This window comes from Danio rerio, chromosome 20, assembly GCF_049306965.1.
Source record: "Danio rerio strain Tuebingen ecotype United States chromosome 20, GRCz12tu, whole genome shotgun sequence".
In the NCBI taxonomy this organism is placed as follows: Eukaryota; Metazoa; Chordata; class Actinopteri; order Cypriniformes; family Danionidae; genus Danio; species Danio rerio.
The window spans coordinates 29,806,931-29,828,175 of record NC_133195.1 but is presented as its reverse complement, the minus strand read 5'-3'; the positions used below and the strand labels follow the sequence as shown (position 1 = coordinate 29,828,175).

At 35.5% G+C, this 21,245-nt stretch overlaps 3 protein-coding genes and 1 long non-coding RNA gene across 5 annotated transcripts; 2 read left to right on the top strand and 2 right to left on the bottom strand.

The window, feature by feature from the left end:
* Positions 1-601: 601 nt before the first annotated feature.
* Positions 602-15,228, bottom strand: ubr7 (ubiquitin protein ligase E3 component n-recognin 7). Of its 2 annotated transcripts, none has more exon segments than NM_212629.1 (11): positions 602-1,344; positions 3,716-3,777; positions 3,876-4,056; positions 5,857-6,048; positions 8,237-8,358; positions 11,823-11,928; positions 12,043-12,096; positions 12,198-12,293; positions 12,378-12,438; positions 13,574-13,707; positions 14,898-15,228. In NM_212629.1, coding segments are annotated over 11 exon segments (1,233 nt in total). In that variant the 5' UTR covers positions 15,027-15,228; the 3' UTR covers positions 602-1,248.
* LOC141379248 (uncharacterized) lies at positions 2,857-3,770 on the top strand. Its single transcript, XR_012395748.1, has 2 exons — positions 2,857-3,006; positions 3,658-3,770. It is a non-coding gene; the product is annotated as an uncharacterized lncRNA (long non-coding RNA).
* Positions 15,229-16,008: 780 nt separating the features above from the next.
* On the top strand, positions 16,009-17,397 carry si:dkeyp-55f12.3. Its single transcript, NM_001025552.2, is given in 2 exon segments — positions 16,009-16,222; positions 16,995-17,397. Coding segments are annotated over 2 exon segments (309 nt in total). The 5' UTR covers positions 16,009-16,026; the 3' UTR covers positions 17,108-17,397.
* Positions 17,398-17,451: 54 nt separating this feature from the next.
* On the bottom strand, positions 17,452-20,766 carry tmem251 (transmembrane protein 251). The gene is made up of 2 exons (NM_001033746.2): positions 20,663-20,766; positions 17,452-19,296 (listed from the first exon to the last, which is right to left on the bottom strand). Exon 2 carries the CDS (start codon positions 19,279-19,281, stop codon positions 18,853-18,855), a length of 429 nt encoding a protein of 142 aa, NP_001028918.2. The 5' UTR covers positions 19,282-19,296; positions 20,663-20,766; the 3' UTR covers positions 17,452-18,852.
* Positions 20,767-21,245: the final 479 nt, after the last annotated feature.

Here is a 21,245-nt window from a genome sequence, read left to right as displayed (position 1 = left end):
AACCTGTGAAATTTGACGCATGACCCTGCGTTTCTAGTCTGACCGTTCGTGTGCTTATGAATGGAAGTCTATGGGGAGAAAAGTCAACTGTGAGCTTAAATCCTATTAAGATGTTTACATGTCTGGACTGCACTTTAATAACGCGCCTAAACTCTACGTGCTTCGTCTTAATTTGATTACTAATTAGTTTAATTATGACTTTGGTCGTATTAAGGTAATCAAAACATAAATAAATAAAAACAATCGCTGTTTACATAGTAGACTCTTAATCTGAGTATTGTCTTAATCACATTAAAATCAGATTATTGGTGTTCATGTAAACGTACTCATTGGTTATCATTTTCTTCCCCTGATCGAGCGAGTAACTAAAGCATGGGTAAATGGTAAAGCATCATTTGGATTGAAATCACATTTTTAAAAAAGTTTTAGAAACTCGTGATAATGAAACCATATAAAGCTTGATCGATTATTAATAAAACTTGGAATTTATCAAATAAACCCTTGAGGTATTACTGACATGTTCATCTAAATCTCATTTTCTGTGCACCAAGTATTAATTTCACCAAACAATGTGTTCTTGAGATGAACTGACATATCACAGGGGTCAAACCAATTGTTTATTTCTCAAAGGAAGGACGTTAAAAAGTAACAGAATCTACAAATGAAACAGGAGCACATAAAAAGAGGATATTAGAGACCACGACTGGAACTCAATAACCTGAAAAAGAGAGCGTACATAGCTTTATATGCTTCCTAAACCGTTTTCCCCCCAGTAGCCTGCAACATTATTTACCGTTGACATAAATGAATGTGAATAGTAATTAATACTGACAGCAGTCGTGTGATTTTGAACTCCCTAACAGCCTTCAGTAAATAACGGCACTGTTTATTTAAACTGCTTAAAAGAGAAAGCTCCTGAGGATTGACTGCGGGTTCCTACTCATCTGACATAATAGAAGTGCTTTCCCATAAATCCATTCTTTTAAATCTTTCCACAATGCATCTGGACACCGAGAGCCAATCGAGACGCGTGGAGCTTAACGTTATCTCAAACCTAAGCCCTGTTTGAAATGGCAGGATGACAAGAAAAGATATCTTTGGGAACACGAAACCTGTCGAACATCACTATACTAGATCAAAATCATAGGATAACGAAGGCCTGACGTTGAACTGCATATTTATTTTATAAAACCAGAGATGGCCTTGGAATAGAGAGAGATGAAGCTGGTGTGTTTTGAAGCGGACCGTTTAACTGCAGTAGTATGGTTGGCCTGCGTTGGCTCTTCGTCTCTTGCGACTTTGCTGCTGTTCGAAAAACTGACGGATGTCCTCTGGTGTCACCACCTAAACAACAACAACAGAAGAAATGTAGACAATTAAAGGGAACGTTCAACCAAAAAACATATTTGCTCCAAACTTTCTTAAATAGGGCCAAAAACCAAACTTGATTGAGGTAAATCGAAGGTAAATATACCAAACTTACACAATCGATTTGTGTTGGAACAACCTGAATGAATTAAGCGAACACATTTAAGTGGATTAAACAGAAAACAATTAAGCTGTCTCAAATAAAATCTCAAGAATTGTATTTTATCAGCTCATTTTACATTAGTAGGCTGAACAAGCCAAAAAGAATGTGTTTACTGCAAAAAGTTGCCATGGTTACTTTCATTATTTATTTTATATTATTAATAAATAAAGAGATTTAATCATATTAAATGTAATACAATTATATTAAACTTATTACAATAAAAACACAATTTTTGAACACATTGGAGATCAATGCCGAATACATTAGTAAAGCTGCAGCCGACTCTGTCACTGTTGGATAGAAGACCACGCAGAAGACATCGGCAGAGTATAATTTAAATCTGATTTGTTTACAACATTTCATTGAAACATTATTTTCAACTACCACAAAAAAAAAAAGACACCTTTTTTAAAATTGGATGACGGGTCAAATTAAAAAGGTTACCAATGGCTAACTTTGGCCAATGGGCCCTAGTTTGGGCATCTCTGAAGGTCATTCAAGATATAGGTGACTTTTTCTTCAGCAGGACACTAAAGAAGATTTATATTAAAGAGCAGTATAATTAACTTATTAACTATATTAGTAATATAGTCATCTTTTAATTAAAAATGAGCACATACACAAACATGACCAAATGAATAAGCTTCCCGTTCACTTGTTGAGGCATGTGTGTGCGCACTCAGACACAGGTTCATTTGTCAATGTCAGAGTCATGTTTGCGAGTGTAATATACAGCAGTTCCCAATAATTGAGTAATGAAATACAAATACTCAAATTACTGTCATTCCTCAGGAATTCTAAATTACTAAGAAGTTTTAAAAGTGTGTACAGTTTACTGCTGAATCAGTACTTTTACCCCACTGTTTCCATTAAACCTGTTGTGACTTATTTTTTCTTGTCTACAGTGATTGGTTAAGAAGAAGAATCGGTCCCATGATTCCAGTTCAAAATTCTTAACCCAAGGTTTAACATATCAGCACAGCTAGATTTCCCCCCTTTGGTTCCATTGTTTTAGCTTTGCATGTGAACACTTTAAACTTAACCTACATTTTAAATTAGCAGGGTTTTAGGTGGAATCATTTTCACAGTATAATACTCATGAAAACTTTTAAAGGGGTTACTTTTTACTCATACTCAGAGTAGTATTTACATCAGTTACTTGTTATCTCAATACATTGTTGGGCAAGTAATGGTTATATTACTTGAGTGTGATTCTTCAGTACTCTTTCCACCACTGGTTGCAGCATCTTTTACAAATCACAGATAAGATCCTTTATTATTATTACCACCAGATTTTAAAGTTTTTTTTTCACATTCAATTTAACAGGATAATAGAAAGTATTGACCAAAAATTGAGGGAAGAGAGAGAGAGAGAGAGAGAGAGAGAGAGAGAAAAAGCAAATCACTTGGAGCCAGGAATCAAACTCACTAAGGCTGTGTCCACACACTACCCACAAGGCTATTTTCGCCAACAGGTAAGAACCATTTTGGCAAAAAGTGACTTCTCACCTCACACATTAGTGCTGTAAATTGAAGCTAACAATATTGTAAATGAGGTTCAGTTTCTTGTACATGCTGATCAGTTCATAAGATGACAGTGTGTCGTTTGGAGCCACAGGGATGTATTTGAACATGTTTGTTTATTTTTAATCTAAAAAATGGTTTACCGTTGACTTGCATTATACCAGACTATGCATTATATATGCAAGGACCAGAGAAAAAATCTTCTTTAATGTTTTACCGAAGATAAAAGTCACCTACATCTTTAATGACTCGAGGGTGAGTAAATTCTTCATTCATTTTTTTTTCGGCGTAGTCCCTTTACTAATCAGGAGTCGCTACAGCGGAATGAACCGCTAACTTATACAGAGGATGCCTTTCCAGCTGCAACCCATCACTAGGAAACAACCGTACACTCATTTACAATAACTTATAGTTTGAATGAATCCGATTGGCCAAATAATGATTATAGATGAGAGACCAGCTGCGATCAATCATATCACATGCTCCTCTTGAAATTAGTTTGTGAAACTTCACATAGCGCATGTGTTTGGACTTGTGGGGGAGCACCCGGTGGAAACCTGCACAGGCACGGTGTGTAAAGTCACTGTACATTTTCATTTTAGGCTGAATTATCCCTTTAACACTGGACAGCGCTACGGCTTCATCACACTGAATGTCTACCTTTCCTTCTGCTGCGAATCTTTGCAGGTAATCCTTCAGCTCTGTCTTCATGTCGTTATATTCTGAGGGCAAAATAAATGTGATCATGTCAATTAGAAAATGTATTATTTTTATTCTCACACAGGTAAAAGGCTGCATGTTAGCTCTTAACCCTGCTCACCGTGGATGATCTCCAGCTGCTGAACCCGATTCAGGTTATTTAGTGCAGACATCAAAGGGTCCCGACCCCCCGCTCCACCTGCTTGTTCAGCCTGTTCCGTGGACTTGCCCTTGTTCTCATACGCCAGGACAGTGTCCGCTTCATCTGTCAGGAAACACAAGCCTGCGTCTGCATACAGAACCTAAAACAACAAAGTGAAAGTAGCATAAGAACAGGAAACCTAAATACAGATACATTTAATTAAACAAGCAGCACAAACTCTGCATTTATTGTGAAATAGTGTTACAATTAGGGATGCTCCAATCGATCGGCATCAGTCGATAATCACATTTAATGACTCGATCGGTACTCGCTGATCTGGACGATCTCATAAACCCATCGCAAGTGTTTCTGTGTTTTTGACAATATTGCAAGTTCACTAAAACTTTGGCTGGAAATTATCATATACATTTAAAAAAAAGCTTAATTATATTGTTTAACATGATTTTTTAATAATACAACTTCTTGTAATTTACTTTAAACAGTTGTGTATAGACATGAGGGGAGTCTCAAATCGCATACTAATACACTATTCTATGCCATTTGGTAATATTAACAGTGCAAGTAGTGCGTTCACACTGAAAACTTTAAAAATAATAAGTGCACTTGAAACACCGGGATGATGCACTCATTCAACAGAAATGTGTAATGATGGACACTTCACCCACTCAACAGTCGCAGCTTTGCTCACGTAGTGGAAGGGGCGGAGCTATCGGTGCACATGTTGAATTACTGTATTTATTTTGGATTGTGAAAGCAAAATTCCCCCATGACAGTGACGGTGAACGCAGTTATACTCATGACAGGTATTATTTTGTAGTTTGGTCATTATTTCACTGATTTGGCAACCGTCAAACGTCATCAGAGAAACGGTTTGAATTTCCGCTTAGTAAAAAAACATTAGTGGATTAGTATATTAATGCATATAATATGCTGTTAACTGTGTAAGTGCGTAAGTACATAGTGCATAGTGTGCAATTTGGGACGCAGCTCTATTTTCTTTTAGTAAAGAGGTTATGGATATATGGGTTTGCATTGTAACTTGTTATTAAACTTTTTCTTGATAGAGACATATTGAAATTTTCTTTCATCATTTGCAATGTTTCCAAATTGCATTGATAGTCTTGAGGGTGTTACACACCAGATGCGCCACTCAGCGTCGCAACACGGTGCGCACATGACAGTTAAAAGTATGGCACACCAGATGCGCACATTCGCATTTTATTTAAAAGGAAACTAATCAGATGGCGCTCTGTTTTGTGGCAGAAATGTGAACAGTGTTCCGAGTCGTGGCTGGGCACCGCAGACATGTACCCTGATAGAGGTTTACAATTCTGAAATGCATGGCGCTGCATGGCGCATTGCCGAGTGGTGCTTCTGGTGTGTCACCCCCTTTATAGTTATAATTACTTATAATACTTGCTTATATTGGTTATAAGAGACTTGTTTAAGGGATTAGATGCAGCATCCTTAATATATTCTACTGGGTAAGGAGAAATTGCATTATAAAGCATCAGAATCAGTACTCTGTATAGGCCGATCACCATGACAAGGAATTGGTACTTGTTTGAATTGGTGTCATATCGTCCTTCATCAATCAATCTAATAAGCTGCTTAAGAGCAATTCTTACTATGGTTATAATCCAAATATAGTGGTCTATTTTACATTACATTGACTTTTTCCATTCTCATGATGAAAACGGTCATTTTAAAATTGTAATTGTTCACAGTTTTACTGTTTTTATTGTATTTTGGATCAAATATGCAGCAATGACAAGTAAAAAATAATGTTATTACACTTTTGATCTAATCCGAATAACTGCCATAATTTATGATTACACTACTATTCAATTCTTCTCTGAATGCTACAAAAAGGTGCGTCTGTGTGTTATTAAAGGGTGACAGAAGAGATGATGATTAAATCTCCACTTGTGATCTGTACCTTGCAGTCGGGGCAGGAGCAGAGTTTAGTGCGCCAAGCAGATGGCCAGAAAACTGCACCCTGTTGCTTCCTGCTGATCCCAGAGGCCTTCATCTCTCGAAGCCTGCAGCCGGAGCACAGACCGTGTCCTGATGAGCCCTCGCTCTCATCCTGGAGCTTCCTCTTACAGCCAGACGTCCCGTTCATCTGCACCTGACAGGGAAGACAATCTTAACAAATCTACATCGGACTCGCTGCTCAAACCATTCCTCAGTCACAGTGTGAGCTGACATTACTGCTAACAGCTACAAAACAATGTGCTGCAAATTTAGTTTGGTTTCAATTCCTTCAAATTGTGGCTTAACTGAGATGGATGAGACATGAGGTGAAGTAAATCAAAAGCGAAAACACTTGAAAACTACCGCCATCTTGTGGTATGAGTACAAAAACAAAAGGCAAAAAAAATGCTTTCGAACATGTTTAAATTTGCAAACGACCTTATTAAAAATTCTTAAGTTGCATGCATATCAGGCATGGGAAGATAACCGTTTTTGAGGTATACTACAGTTTGGAGAAGTTAAGGTTTTAAAACCACCAAAATTTTCAGCTAAACCATTTCTATGATGTGTAAGATTTTCGTAATGTTCTTTTTTTTAATGATTATCAGCAGTATCTCCAGCAGAAAAGACATCCAAAGACATCTCATTTTAAATAGTAAAGAAATGTGTTGTTGAAATTAATGAAGACAGCAGAAATCAATGATTCATTTGAATTATTTAGACTGACACGTTGACTGCTCCAAAATATTTTAAACATTTCTCAAAATAAAATATATTGTGTTCAAAGGCTTTTTTAACCCAGACATTTAAAAAGAAAATATTTTAGACCAGTAATCACAACACCGTTAAACCGTGATATTTTTAACCAAGGTTATTATACCATGCGAATTTTGTACTGGCCCATGCCTAATGCATGTCTAGCACAAAAAATCTTAACGTTGGATGAGTTCAGGTTCAACATTCTTGCTTTTTGACGGTCAAAGGTTTTTGTAGAGGGAATTTTGAGAATCTCTTTTTAATCTGTCTGTAATTCTGAAAATACTGAAAACATCCAGGAAAACATCAAAAGTACATAAAATGTTGAACGTAATCTGGTAAATTATGTATGAACATATCCAAGATTCCCACTTTAAAGGAACACTCCACTTTTTGTTAATAGGCTCATTTTACAACTCACCTAGGGTTACAAAAAATTGAGCATTACCATTTTTGAATTCATACAGCCAATCTTCAGATTTGACTGTTCTCACTGTTAACTCAGCATAAATCACTGGATTATATTAGACCATTAGCATATCTTCCTAGAAATTATGAACTTTTCATGATGCAACTACAGAAGAGTCAAGCTTTAAATAGGAAAATTATCCAATCTCTTTGGTCATTTTGAAGCAAGATTTTAATGGTCTAATCCAATTTTAACTTATAAACTATGTCTACTTAAAAATTAAAAAAATAAAAGTTTAAGCCAAATATCAAATTCCCTGACTTTTCCCTAACTAAACAGCTAGATTTCCATTACATGCTTTCTGTGATTTTAAAAATGGTTTTAGCTTGAATATCATTTTGCATGACTTTAATAGCCACAATGAGAACATCAATGAAGAATTTTCCTCAGATAAAAAAAAAAGAGAGATACCTACTGTTTCCATGGCTGCCATGTGCTCCCTTAACCAATTTTTGATATCTAGTTTTTTTTTCTTTTTTCAAACTTTACAAGCTTTTTAGTCATCTACTTTTTAATGTGTGAGAATCTGGTGTCAGAAACGTAATTATATGTTTATAAATGGAAACTAAAATTTAGGCAACAATAAAAAAAATTTATGATATTTCATGACTTGCACAAAAAAATAATGCATGGACTTTTAATATCTGGAATAGATTTTTTAAAATTCCATGATATTCCAGACATTCCATGACTCATGAGAACGCTGTATATCACTCCATAAAAACTTTGACAGTATAGAAATGAAGACACCTGTTGTGTAGGTGCTGCTGAAGTGGAGATTTATGGCATCGTGCAGAAGCCTTTAAAAATATGCACTGCAATTGAAATCTAGTCACAAACTGATCAAGTGAAGAAGAAACACTAAAAATAGTGTTTTGGATATTTCTTTCCATCAGACTGCGAGGACACTTTATGAAAGCGTAAAAAAAATTTGACAAGTGCATAAAAAATGTTTTCGCCTGCAAAATGTGTTCACTGCATATCAGTTGTTCAAAGGGAATTTAAGTTGTCAGCAATAAAAAGATTCAATATGAATGAATGGAAGAAAAATGTTACTTCACACTCCGAGACAAAAAAAAGCAGACAGTAAATATAGCCTCACACACAGAGTAGATACCTTCTCATCTACAGCGCTCTTGGTGTTCTCATTTTTAACCATCTTTTCCTCTTCTTCTTTTTCAACCTCCACCTTCACATCCTCCTCTGCTTTGCATGGACTTACTTTTATTATGGGTGACACTGATGCAAAGAAAAAAAAAGATTTATAAATATTTAATAAAGGGTGCAACGGTTCACTGTCAAGAGATATATGTTAATGTACGCTATCTTTATTGCTTTTTAATGGAATCACTTATGTAGCCCTAAAAATGCACAATGCGGAAACTGCAGACAGAACTGAAAACATCTATTTATAGAAACAGAATATTGTGCATCTAATTAAATCACAATACAGATTAGTTTCATTAGCATTTTTCCATTTTACGAGGGAAAAACCTATCATCATTTAATTTATTCCCAAAAAAGTAAATATAAAGGTTTGAATTCAGTAGTCATGAAGTAGCAGTAGCAGTTCAATAATCATTCTAATTATACTAATTTAGTCTTAAAGTTGTTTTTATTTCTATTACAAATATAATCATACATTTCAAAATGATGGACCAAAACGGTCATAAGAATTAAAACAATTTACACAGTACGTATCATCTGAAAACTGAATTATAAGCTTTCAATTTATCTATGGTTTGTTGAAATACAACATAAATCCATAAACTTTTAACTCATCAAATGTATTATTAGCCATTCCCAGAAATATATCTTGCAACTTAATACTGGTTTTGTAGTCACATGTTGAAAATATTTGCACTTCTTAATATTGAGTGTAGAAACTGTGATACATTTTAGGGTTCTTGGATGATAGGTTATAACAACAGCATTAATCAAGGTATAGACCAGGACACACCAAGCTCATGATGAGCAGTTGGACTTTGTTGGGCCATCTGTGAATGTCTGTAGGATGTTCCAAACAAAATAGCCTAGGACTAAACTGGAATAAAAAATAAATTGGGACTTGTGGAGCTGCGCATTGTTGGATTTGCTCTTCAGCGTTTCAGCTTTCAGTAGTGATATTTGCATTACACTAAACTGACTGTGAAGACTGAACTGAAACCGTTTCAACTTACTAGAACTTCATCCATGTTAAGCAGCTTTGACACAATCTACATTGTAAAAATGTTATAGATAATTTGAATTGAATGATGAACGGTTCCATGTCACGTCTTATAGGGTTAATTCAGCAAAGAATCAGAGTGCGAAAACAAAAACTGAAGGGACGCACCAAAGTAAACAATTCAAAAATAATCCAAATGTAACCGGCAACCATTTTGCTGCATTTCTTAAGTATTTGCATATGATTATTAGATTATTAGACATATTTGTGTGAGTGAATTCCTCCATTTCAAGTAATTTGTACGGTGATTATGGTACAAAACGCTTTTGTACCATTGAGAACAGATTACTGCCCCCTGCTGGTGTGGCAAGACATGTCCTCTCGTGCAGGCACAGAACACAGTTCTGTATCCCAATTGACATACTATCCATCCTAAATAGTATTAAGAAATAGAATAAGTTTGTCCCAAACCATAGTATGTTGAAAATAGTATGCCAAAGGTTCCTGTTTGGTTTACTATTTCCAGTAAAAACTCAAAGTGTAGAACCGTCCATACTCTTAACTGCTAAAATGGCCCACAATACATTGCAAGTTGGACGTGAATTTGATTAGAACTACAAACTCAACTACAACAAACATGGCAGACATGCAAGACCAACCGTCATAAAGAAAGGCTAAGGTAAAGTTGTTTGAATGACTGTTGTTTTAAATACTGGAACATATTTAAACCGTGTTTTCTGTGTTATATTTCATCTGCAACTACAATGTAAACTTATATCAAAATATATTTGAACATTACCTTCTGAATGCATAATTACCCAAAGACCTGAGGAGATTTCTCTGCATGAAAGATTTGTGAATGGCAGATTATCTTGCTGCTGCATAACCAATAAGCTAGGTAATTAAATATGAAAGAAATGTGGAGGATGTGTCGAGATGATTGACAAGGGATGTAAATAAGAAACAAAACCATCTGTTAATGAGGACGTAGTATGTCCAAAGCTTGCAAACCATTATGTTACAGACTCAAAAGTATGTACTTTTCCTTTACAAAAAAGGTACATACTTTTATGACCCGTTTCCACTGAGTGGTATGGTACGGTACACTTCTATAACCTTTTCCACTGTCAAAAAGCATACCGAACTGAACCATACCACTTTTTCGGCACCCTTTCAAAAGGGTACCAAACACGAGAAAGTGTACCAAAAGGTGGAGCTACATGCGCATCTGAACGTTGATTGGTTCCAGAGATACATCACGATCTCGTGGAGCTAGCCAGGATGAAAAAGAAGGAACCGCCATGTTTTAAATACACAGCCAAGACATTACATTGTAATACTATATGCAAATAATAATGAACCATGGATGACCAGAGCTCAAACAAACCTTGGCGTTGTTTTGATGTACAGCCAAAAAGCAAAGAAGAACAGAATATGCTGTGTCCTGTTGTCGTTTTACAAGGCCGTCTAAAAGTGCAATCAGTTTTTTGCTTTCTTAGGGAAGCTCACGATCGTGTCTATATTTGATATAAGAACTTCTTGAGTTGGTGATAATAAGGTGTTTGTGATTATTGAAGTGTCTTCGACGTCTGATCCTTTCAGAAAAGGAAAGGACAAACGGGGTGAAGAGTGAAAAAAAAAAAGAGAAGCCTGACAAAACACAGGAGCAAATTGTTTCAGAAACCTGAATCACGAACAAACTGCCATGTTTATCATCACCTTCTGGACTATTATGAACTTGGAATGACAAAATTACTCTCTAACAGAGGCTACATGTGCTGCTGTAGATTACAGACACAGATGAGAGGTTTGCTCTGACTGTGGGCTATATTTTGTGTTGTTTTTGAACTCAAATAAGGACTAAATGTATGCTGTGTGTAGTTTTTCTGAAGTTGGTAACGTATCGCAGTGTATGTGTTCATATACGTTGCATTTTTTTATTTATTTGACATAATTGCAGACTTTACAGTAGGCTATTTCACACTGTCATTAATCTGTAGTTTTCATTTAATCATGTTTAAAGAAAAGTTAGTAATAAACATTTATAAACAAGTATTTATGTGTATAAAGCATCTGTTTTGTGAGAAGTGCTTCTCATATATGTGAACGACCTGTACAGCTTTACTGTAGACATTTGAGAGAGAATGACATCGACTGAAACTCTGTTGTACACCACACCCACCAATAGAGTACCATTGGTAGTGGAAATGCAAGCCTGATAAAAGTTGACCTGTACCGACTCGTACCTTACTGTACCAGTCAGTGGAAACGGGCCATTAGGTTATAGCACAAGTATGTGAATTGGGACGCAGCAGCGCTCTCATTTCTGTTGTCCATTTGGTGTGTTCATATGCCTTTTGGTCCAGACAAGACAAGCAGTTTGTTTTCATCGGCACTAGTTGTTTGGTGTTGGCTTGGTGTGTCCTGGACTTGACAAATCTTTTGTATAATGATTTACTAAAATATTTACAAGTAATTCTCATACCAAATATCTGTAAATGCTAAATAGAAGCAAAAACAGATATAACATCTTTACCTGCAATTTGAGCCGCATAGTTCCAAAGGAAAGGTGTTTTATTCATGCATGATTCGCAGATCATCTCTTGTAGCTCCACACAGTCTGGAACTGCACAGCCTAAATGCTGGAAGAAACAAAACATCCTTCAGATTTGACCAGAACAGACTATATTTCTAATCTACACAAACACAAAAAGTAAGTCACATCTTGTATGACTGCAGTCTGATGTGAAACTAACCCGACCGTGCAGCCAGTCCTCACACACGATGCACTGGATCATCTCATCTGAAACCTGGATTGTGGGTTCAATTCAGATTAAGAGTTAATATTTATTTAAAGAACACAATGTGAAAGTATGTAACAGAATGCAGCTCAGACTAAACCGCTCTTTACCTCGTCCTCTGGATCTGGGTAGGGTCTGTCACATGTGCAATACAAGCCGAAGAAATTGTGGCTGTACTTGTTTCCTGAATTTACTTTTTCTTTATCCTGCATGACAGAAATACATAATCACCATTATTAAAGTTGAGACTGAAAGACACATATTTAAACTAATGGTGATGCATAACTTACAGCAAACAGCTTGCACTCCATGTCACCAAACTTGTCGTTTCCACAATCACATCGAAAATTCCTGTGATATCAATCAAAGTAATGAATGCAGATTCCTCATAACATTTCATAACAGCAATGCAGAGTTTACCATTTTCTCATAATAAATCTCTATTTACCTGACTTAGAAATATAACAATATAATTTTTTTTATATAATTTATGTTATATGTTGTTAAATATGTATGTTGTGAGAAATCATGACATAAATTCATATTTCTTTATTCTACAAATGAAGTCTGATAACCTGTAACCATTGACTTCCATAGTATTTGTTTTTCCTACAATGGAAGTCAACAGGTTTCCAGCATCCTTCAAAATATCTTCTTTTTGTAAAAGTCAAACAGGTTTAGAATAAGTAAAAGTGAGTAAATTCTAACATTTTTCAGTTTCTCTTTAAAAATAAATTTCTCTCCACATTTATGCATTGAATGAAAAGTTGCTGAACAGAAACATCCAAGTTTCAGCTTAATATATTAATTTATAATTGTTTTATATAGAGCTGCACAATATTGGAAAATTTGACATTGAGATACTTTTTCCGTGTGACATAAATTGTGATATAAATACAATTTCACCAAATGGATTAAATAGCTCTATTTGGAAAGTTATTAATTTTGATTGATTAGGATGGTTTTGTTAGGGAGTGAAACATAAATATATTATGTGATTTATTATATACACCTAATAAACAAACCACAATCAAAATAAACACAATGGAGCAAATATTAAAATGAAACAAACTGTGCCTTATAGTCTAGCAGTATTCAGGTACAGAAATTCAATAATTAAATATAAAAGAGCATAAAATATTATTTATTTTATTAAACTACTTTATGCACTATTAAAATGTTTTAAACGCTTTTAAAATGCTTACATAGTCACAGGCCTTAAAAACACATGCAGATGCATGCTCACACTCTATTATAATTCAATTCTGCAGTGTCTCCTCAAACCTCATGTGTTTTGGTTTCTGGTCATCTATAATCCCAACTCAACATCTTAACCATAACAAAACAACCCAGATACAAAAAATAGTATTCAGATATATGGCATTAAGAGAGTTACTTTGCTTAGACTAGTGTTAGTCTAAATGTACTCTTTAACATAGTATCACAGCTCGAGTGAATAGTAAAGGGAGATTTTGGGAATATTCACCTCTTGGTATAAAGCTCAAAAAGGTCATGGCCTTCATGACACTTGTAGGAACATGCCAGGCAGATGCCAGCTGGCTCTCCTCCCTTTGGTGTGCAGGTGTTGCAGGCGTACAGAGCTTGCCGCTTCACATACCCCTGTAAAGACAAAAAAACAAACAATAAATCACCTTGTTTTCATGACCTACAATTACTAGGCCCACGCAGAATCTGCGTGAGCAGAATTCCGCATATTTTAGTCTATTTTAGTCTATGTATTTACTTGTGTAAATGTGTGTAAATTTTCTGCAGAAATAGCAAAAAATGTCAGCAGATTCTGTCTGGATCTAGTAATAAGTACTGGGCCCGCAGTATGGAATCTGTGCCCACAAAGATATTTTATTTTATAGCAATTACACTATTAGTATTGAATAATATGCAAAAATTTAGATAAATTATGTGCAATACAATGTGATGTTATAGGTTATATTTGTTCTGTCTTTTAGTGGATGTATTATATGAGAGACCTGCTGTAGCTTTGTTTACCAAACAGTTTGTTCTGATTGGATTTTGATTGTAAACTTTAAAATACATTTTTTATTCTCCGTGTTAGGTTTTCGGGCGGCACAGTGGGTAGCACTGTCACCTCACAGCAAGAAGGTCGCTGGTTCGAGCCTCGGCTGGATGAGTTGGCGTTTCTGTGTGGAGTTTGCACGTTCTCTCAGTGTTGATTTTCTCCGGGTGCTCCAGTTCCCTCACAGTCAAAAAACATGCACTTTAGGTGAATTGGGGGAGCTAAATTGTCTGTAGTGTGCGAGAATGAGTGTGTATGGGTGTTTCCCAGTAATGAGTTGCAGCTGGAAGGGCACCCGCTGGTAAAAACATATGCTGGTTAAGTTGATGATTAATTCCGCTGTGGCAATGCCTGATTAATAAAGAGACTAAGCTGAAAAGAAAATAAATGTGTTAGGTTATCATCTCATAAAATCCTATAGCATAATTCTACAGATTTTATTCTGCTAAAAACAGCTAATATTGAGAATTATTTAAGATTATCTTATTTTAAATTTAATAATTTAGTAAACAGCTTATTTTCCCATAACTTGAATGTAATTTCACAGTATCTGCTCACAGTCATTGCTTGTTCGGTGATGCTGATACTGTCTGTTAATGAAATACGGTTTGTTTGAAACATCGACGTTTAATGATACTTAATGTCAACCCAAAGCATATTTCTGCGAGAATATTACTAAATTGTCGAAATGAAAACAAGCTGTGTGAAGGTATAGACCGCATATTTTAAAGTTAAACTCCGGGAAAAGGCAGTGTTTACAAAAGAGACAACAAACCTCGGGATATGAGCATTTCTCTGAATCACTTCCTCCAAGAACAGCGGAGGCTTCGTTCTCCAGCTCTTCGTCCTCCTCTAAAACGTCCACCAGAGATACAGTCGCCTCCTCTCCATCATTTGCCGCCATCCTTGAAGACACGAGAGCAAAAAAGTGCTTCTAGTTCCTGTTCCAGGGCACGAAACGAGACACGAACTAACTGGACCGTTTCCGAGATCACGAATTAACAGCGGCAGAGGATTATCGGAATACAAAACACAACTAAAGACGGGTGAACGCGTCAGACAAATTGACAGCACGCGAACAAATTCTCGGGATTAACTGTGACAACAACAAAACCAATGCTGCTTCCGGTTTATGCAAATACAAGATGTTTTGGCGGGAGAGTTGCGGGTGTTGTAAATACATTTTATTGTGGTAGAGTTATTTTCTTCTGACTATTTTATAATGAAACAGCATACCTACAAAATACCACAATGTCAGTGTTACCAGAAAACAATAATATTTGCTAAATCAATCCAATAGGTCAGAGTTCAAAGGGTAAATCGGTGTTGCCATGTCCACGTATTTTACTACTTTGAAACTGAAGCATTTAACTGATATAAGCATACAGGATTATACGATGACATATGAAGCAGTACAAAACTTTAAAATACATAAAAAATATTAGTAAAAAAGAAAGCATTCTATTTGACACAATTATGTTATTGTCATTAGCTATTAATATTAATTAAATTATCAGATCTGTGATCAGTTATAAACAACCACTGCTGTTTAACTACTGGTTAAAGTTACTGATTAACTTATTTAACTCCACAACTGATTAACAGGCCTACATCAACATGTGCTTATTTATACCGTTGTTTTTAGTAAATTGTGTGCACAATAATCATTGTTTTCCTTTTTGCAGGTAAATAAAATGATGAACAAATTAGTAAAAAAAAAAAAAACACAATTTACTACAATACCAGAATGTTCCACGCTGTGGTGATGAATTGTGATTTCTTGGGTTTTTAATTTGTTTGTTTTTTTTAATGGCCGAATTAGAACATAAACCATGACAGTTCTTTTTAAACTGCGTGTTTTTCTTGTGAAATCTGGCAACCTGGTTACATTGTGTTCGTTCAACATGGCAGCGTGCGAGCTGAAGGGAGAGCTGAAATACAGAGATGGACAGACGAACCAGTTTACAGCACAAGTGGATGGCAATTTGAAATCAATAATAGGTGGCATTAAGAAAATAAATGGCGACATTTCAGAAGCCTTAACGACACTCGTTGAACAAGAAAAAGGCTCAACGGGAAATGACAGAGAGAGTGTTAATGGTAAGAAGCTGAAATAAAACCAACCAAAATACGTAAAAGTCAAGCAACCATAACTAATAAATTGGTTAAAAGTGTCCCCTAACATAACTGTGATTAAATATGATAGAGAGTTTTGATGTCATTTGTCATTTACTAAAAATATATCTAAGTGCTGACATATTTACTTCACATATTTAGCAAGTATATCTTATTATAATACACTGTAAAACCCAAGTCAACCTTATAAAATAAAATGAGTGTAGTTAACTCAAAATTGACTGAAAGTTAATTCTACTCATTTGAAAAGAGTTTTGAACTCGATGTTAAAGGTAATGAGTTAATTAAATACCTAATTACTTCAATTTAAATAGAGTAAGTTCACAGTACTCATATAGATTAGGTTTTTAACTCAAATGGTTTGTTTCAGTTTCCTTAAACGAGTTGCATTAACTTGGATTTTACAATATTCAGTTGGTTTGAGTTATCTTCATGTATTGGGTTTTACTGTGCTCAAATTGCTTCATTTACTCAAATGGATTAAGTTCACAGCGCTCATTAGGATTAGTTTTTGAACTTAAATGGTTTGAGTTATCGTCACTTTTTGTTTTACAGTGTAGAAATGTAATACTCGGGAATATACTATTTTTAGTATTGTAAGTGCTTACACTAAAAATCATAGCAAAGCCACATGATCTCAAATTTAGTAGTTAAAAAGTAAAAATACTTTATTACATTTAAAGTGATACGATTTGTTGTGATTTGTAACTTTTGTCCCCTTAATCTCATGTTAAAGATGATGAGGAAGAGGACAGCGATGATGATGATGGCAGTGCCACAAAAACCACCACCATCACCAAGTCAAGCTCAGAACCTCCAAGCAAGAAGATGAAAACTTTACGTTCATGATAAGCAGAACTCACATTAATCAGGCCTTTTTGCATACAGAGTTAATGTTGCCCTCCTCCTTAAAAAATCTACTTTTATCCGCTAGTGACTTCAAGACAGTGTTGAGATTTTGCCTTATTTTGTTTCCATTCTGCAAGTTATTTTACATAAATTTAGGTCCCTCCAAAAGGGAAACAATTTCATCGTTGCATTTTTTGTCCTGTTGTAAAAAGTTAAACATTGACAGCAGTTATCAGAACTTCAGCACACAATAATAAAATCATTGTGCAATAAACTGGATTCAAACCGTCCAATCAAATGTCTGCGTTTCTGATTGAGAAATCAGTGTAACAGTTTAAAAAGAATACACTCGGCACATTTCTTTATTGATTTCATCAGAATCCAGACTTGTTTCAAACCACAGTGTTTTGAGATTGCAATGGAAAGTTATTAACAAATACGCAATAAACATCATTAAAAATTCACAGACAAGCCCTTTGAGTAAAAAAAACTCAACATTTTAACAAATGAATGAATAATCCAAATATGACCCAATATTTCCACAAAGAAGCCATTTAAAACATCTGTGGTACAGGCTTATATAAAGCTTGAATCTTGTGTTAAACTCTACCACACCCAACAACTTTAAAGAACCATTTGCATTTCTTATAAAGATAAGATAATTCACGCTATAAAATTATACTGATATCCCTCCACAATAAGACATGAGATTGAGTGCACTACTTTTACGAACAAACAATGAATGTCAAGAACTTGCTTTGCAAAACACACTTATGTATTTTCTCTGAGGACACTCGATTATCACTATGGTGAAACATAATTAGTGTTTGTCAAACAGAATTGCATAAAAATACTTTTAAGAGCTGACAGAAAATCATATTTGATCGTACAGAAATACTGTTATTCAAATGCATTCATCATAGATTGATTGTTCTTAATACAAATGTTTCCTTATTTTACATTTTTCCTTCCTTGAGTGCATTTTATAATCAATACAAATCAGACACTGGTTTAAAGAAATGAAAACACATCCTGTTAGTGGAACTAGTTCTCATATTTTCCACTAACAAAATGTCTGCTGGAGTTGAAACAAACAACAACTGAAGCATTAAAGTGACACTACAAATCCATTGGCCTCATGCTATGGAAACATATATACTTGTATACATTGACACATCTTTATTCATATTGATTTCTAGTCAGTCCACTCACAATTAAAAGTGTAATTCAAGTAGTTTAGCATCAGAGTTCTGCATGCGGTCCCAACAATATTCTCCAAAGCTTAGACCATGGCTTAACAGACTCCATTTAGGCGACTTGGACTTCAATTATCAAATTTTATTTAAATTATAAAAGTCATTTTATTTCAACGTAAATTAAACATCTAAAAAGTACCTTACACTGTGCTGACATGGAAAACACTTGTGGATCCTCTTTAATAAATCTAATCAATGAAAATGCAGACCACTTACATCATTTGGCTTGAAAGGATGCAGTATGAAACATCACAAGCCTGTAGTCTGTAGTGCTAAAAATACACAATAAAAACTGGTGTGGAACAATTCATTTGTAAAGAAAAAACACAGAAAAGTCCTAAATATAGTCCTCATTTAACTCCTATAACCAAAAAAAAGAAAGAAAAAGAAGTCAGGACTGAAAAAAATAAACAATTATTGAATGCACTTTTGTATCGTTCAACCCCACAGTCACCAAACTACATGGCACCAAGATCTGATCCCACATCTTCAGGTGTCAATCAGCTGCAGTCTGCTGATCTGATTGGAGGCCTTTGTGAAAGTTTGGTGACGGTTGCAGAGGACAGCAAGGCAGATGGGCAGAATACAGTATCCTACAGTCTTGGGATCCGCTCTTGTGCAGGAGTAGAGAAAGAGAAACACCTGCAGATAGGGAAGGAGGAAAATGGTGGCCCAAACCCAGAAGGGCAAGAGGAGAAGTCTCGTTTTCAGAGTTACTATCCATGAGGTTGAAGAAGGGGAAGAGGATGAAGCGTCTCCTGGCCATTTTGCCTGCGCTCCAGATGTTTTTTCCACTTGTGCCAATGCAAGTCGGTTGTATGTTTGGCTGATCTCAAATATGTAATACACTGCAGCGACACTGGCCAGCAAGTACAGTCCGACACCAATCCACCCCATCCGCTGACGGAAATTCATCATTCTCCATGCTCTTCCCTGGGAAAAACAAAGACAAATCTGAGGTAAAGTTGGTTTTATATTCACATATTCGTGCAGTGATAACTTGTGACACAGTTCCTATATTGTTTACTTTGAATAGTCGGTCAGAAATAGCATAGAAGTATGACTTCAAAAACAGCATTAGCTCTAGGGATGCTCCGATCGATCGGCCAAAGATAATCACATTTCATGACTCGATCTGCAATTGCCAGTTACTCAAGAGTTGATCGCAGGGGGTTTGTTTATGACTTTACAAGCAGAGGTAGATGCACATGCGCTCCTATATATTATGCATAGCCTACAGCAGCCACAACAGGAGGTGCCTGATGCGATCTTTTAACAGCAACTAAAATACACAGAGATGCGGTGCGACCTCTGTTCATTGTAAAGATGTATTCGATTTTCTAGATCTGCATTTTAACTTGTTATGCATCAAATATCCGCTCCAAACTTTTTCATGATTGAGACGTTGAATTCTCCTTTCATCATTTGCAGTGTTTCCAAAATGCATTGTTTGTCATTTTTATTACTAATTTTTGTGGTGGTACATTCTGCTGTGGCGACCCCTGACAAATACGGGAATAAGCCGAAGTAAAATGAATGAATGAATTATTTTCTGTAAATCTGCTTCTGGCCATGACATGTTCATACCTAAATAGTTATAAGAGAATTGTTTAAGGTATTATATGCAGCATCCTTCATTTATTTTCATTAAGTTCATACTTAGAGGAATCATACTTATTAAAAAGCTTAAAGCATTAGAATCTGTACTCTGTATCGGCTGATCACCATAACAAGGAATTAGGACTAAATATCGCCTGCAAAAATCCTTATCGAAGCATCCCTAACGTTAATCAGCAATATTTACTTGGCTCTGCACAATGATGTAATTTGATATTCTCTGGCTGCTAATATGAGTTTCCTGTTTAGAATTTGCAAAGAATACTTTTCTAAAAGTATAATATTAGGGAGAAAGTTTGAATGTGCAAATATAAAACCAATTTTGCCCCAGTATGAATAGAAGTCATGTGATCAATGGTTTCAGGACATAAAAATGAAAACAATTTTCACTGAATCTACAAGTAAACAGAAACTCGAATGGTGAACAATTAATTGCACATTAAAAACAGCTTTCCTAAAAGTTGTACGAAACAAGTTTCTAGACTAATTAATACAATCTAGCAGGAAACATTTGGAAAAAATATTCCAAAGAGGAAGTGTTTCCAGCTCAATAACCTCGCAAACACACACACACACCATCTGGAGATTTCTCAAAGCTGTTAACCAGCACTGGTGTGTCATTAAACCTCGACACGCCTCCGTCCTATAGATTACCACATGGTTTTCACTCATTGTTACTTACTGTAATTACACGATCAATCCATTTTGCTCGGTTTCCTAGAAAATTTGTTCCTCAAGCCAAAGCACACAGCGTCGGTTTGTCACAGGGTTGTTGTCATAGGACTCACTTCCTGGAATGTCTACATCCGGGAAGTTCCCATGAATCTTCGAGGACTTTATGATTAACCTAGCAAAGGACTTTACCGCCCTCGTGAGCATGTCTGTGGTACAAACTAGACTGCGATGAACACTCCACTACTGTATAGTATTACACTGCCTTGGACAATGATTTTAAACATTTACCCCCATTTTTTATTTTGCTTGCAATTGAATTTGTGTTGTGTCATATAATAGCACTGGTATATTATGGATCATGACTTGTCCTGATTGGTTTATCTGTATAAAAACAGACTTACAACACAGTTTATGATAGGTCTGGTTGATATGGCAAAAATGCAGTTTCGCTAATTATTTTCCATATTGAATGATAACCATATATATTTTGATATTTTTTGTCAATGGTTTCAGATTTAAAGGAGTAGGCTAATACATCAATGACTGAAGCCATAAAAATTAGATGTAACTAATTAGAGTAACTTAGATCT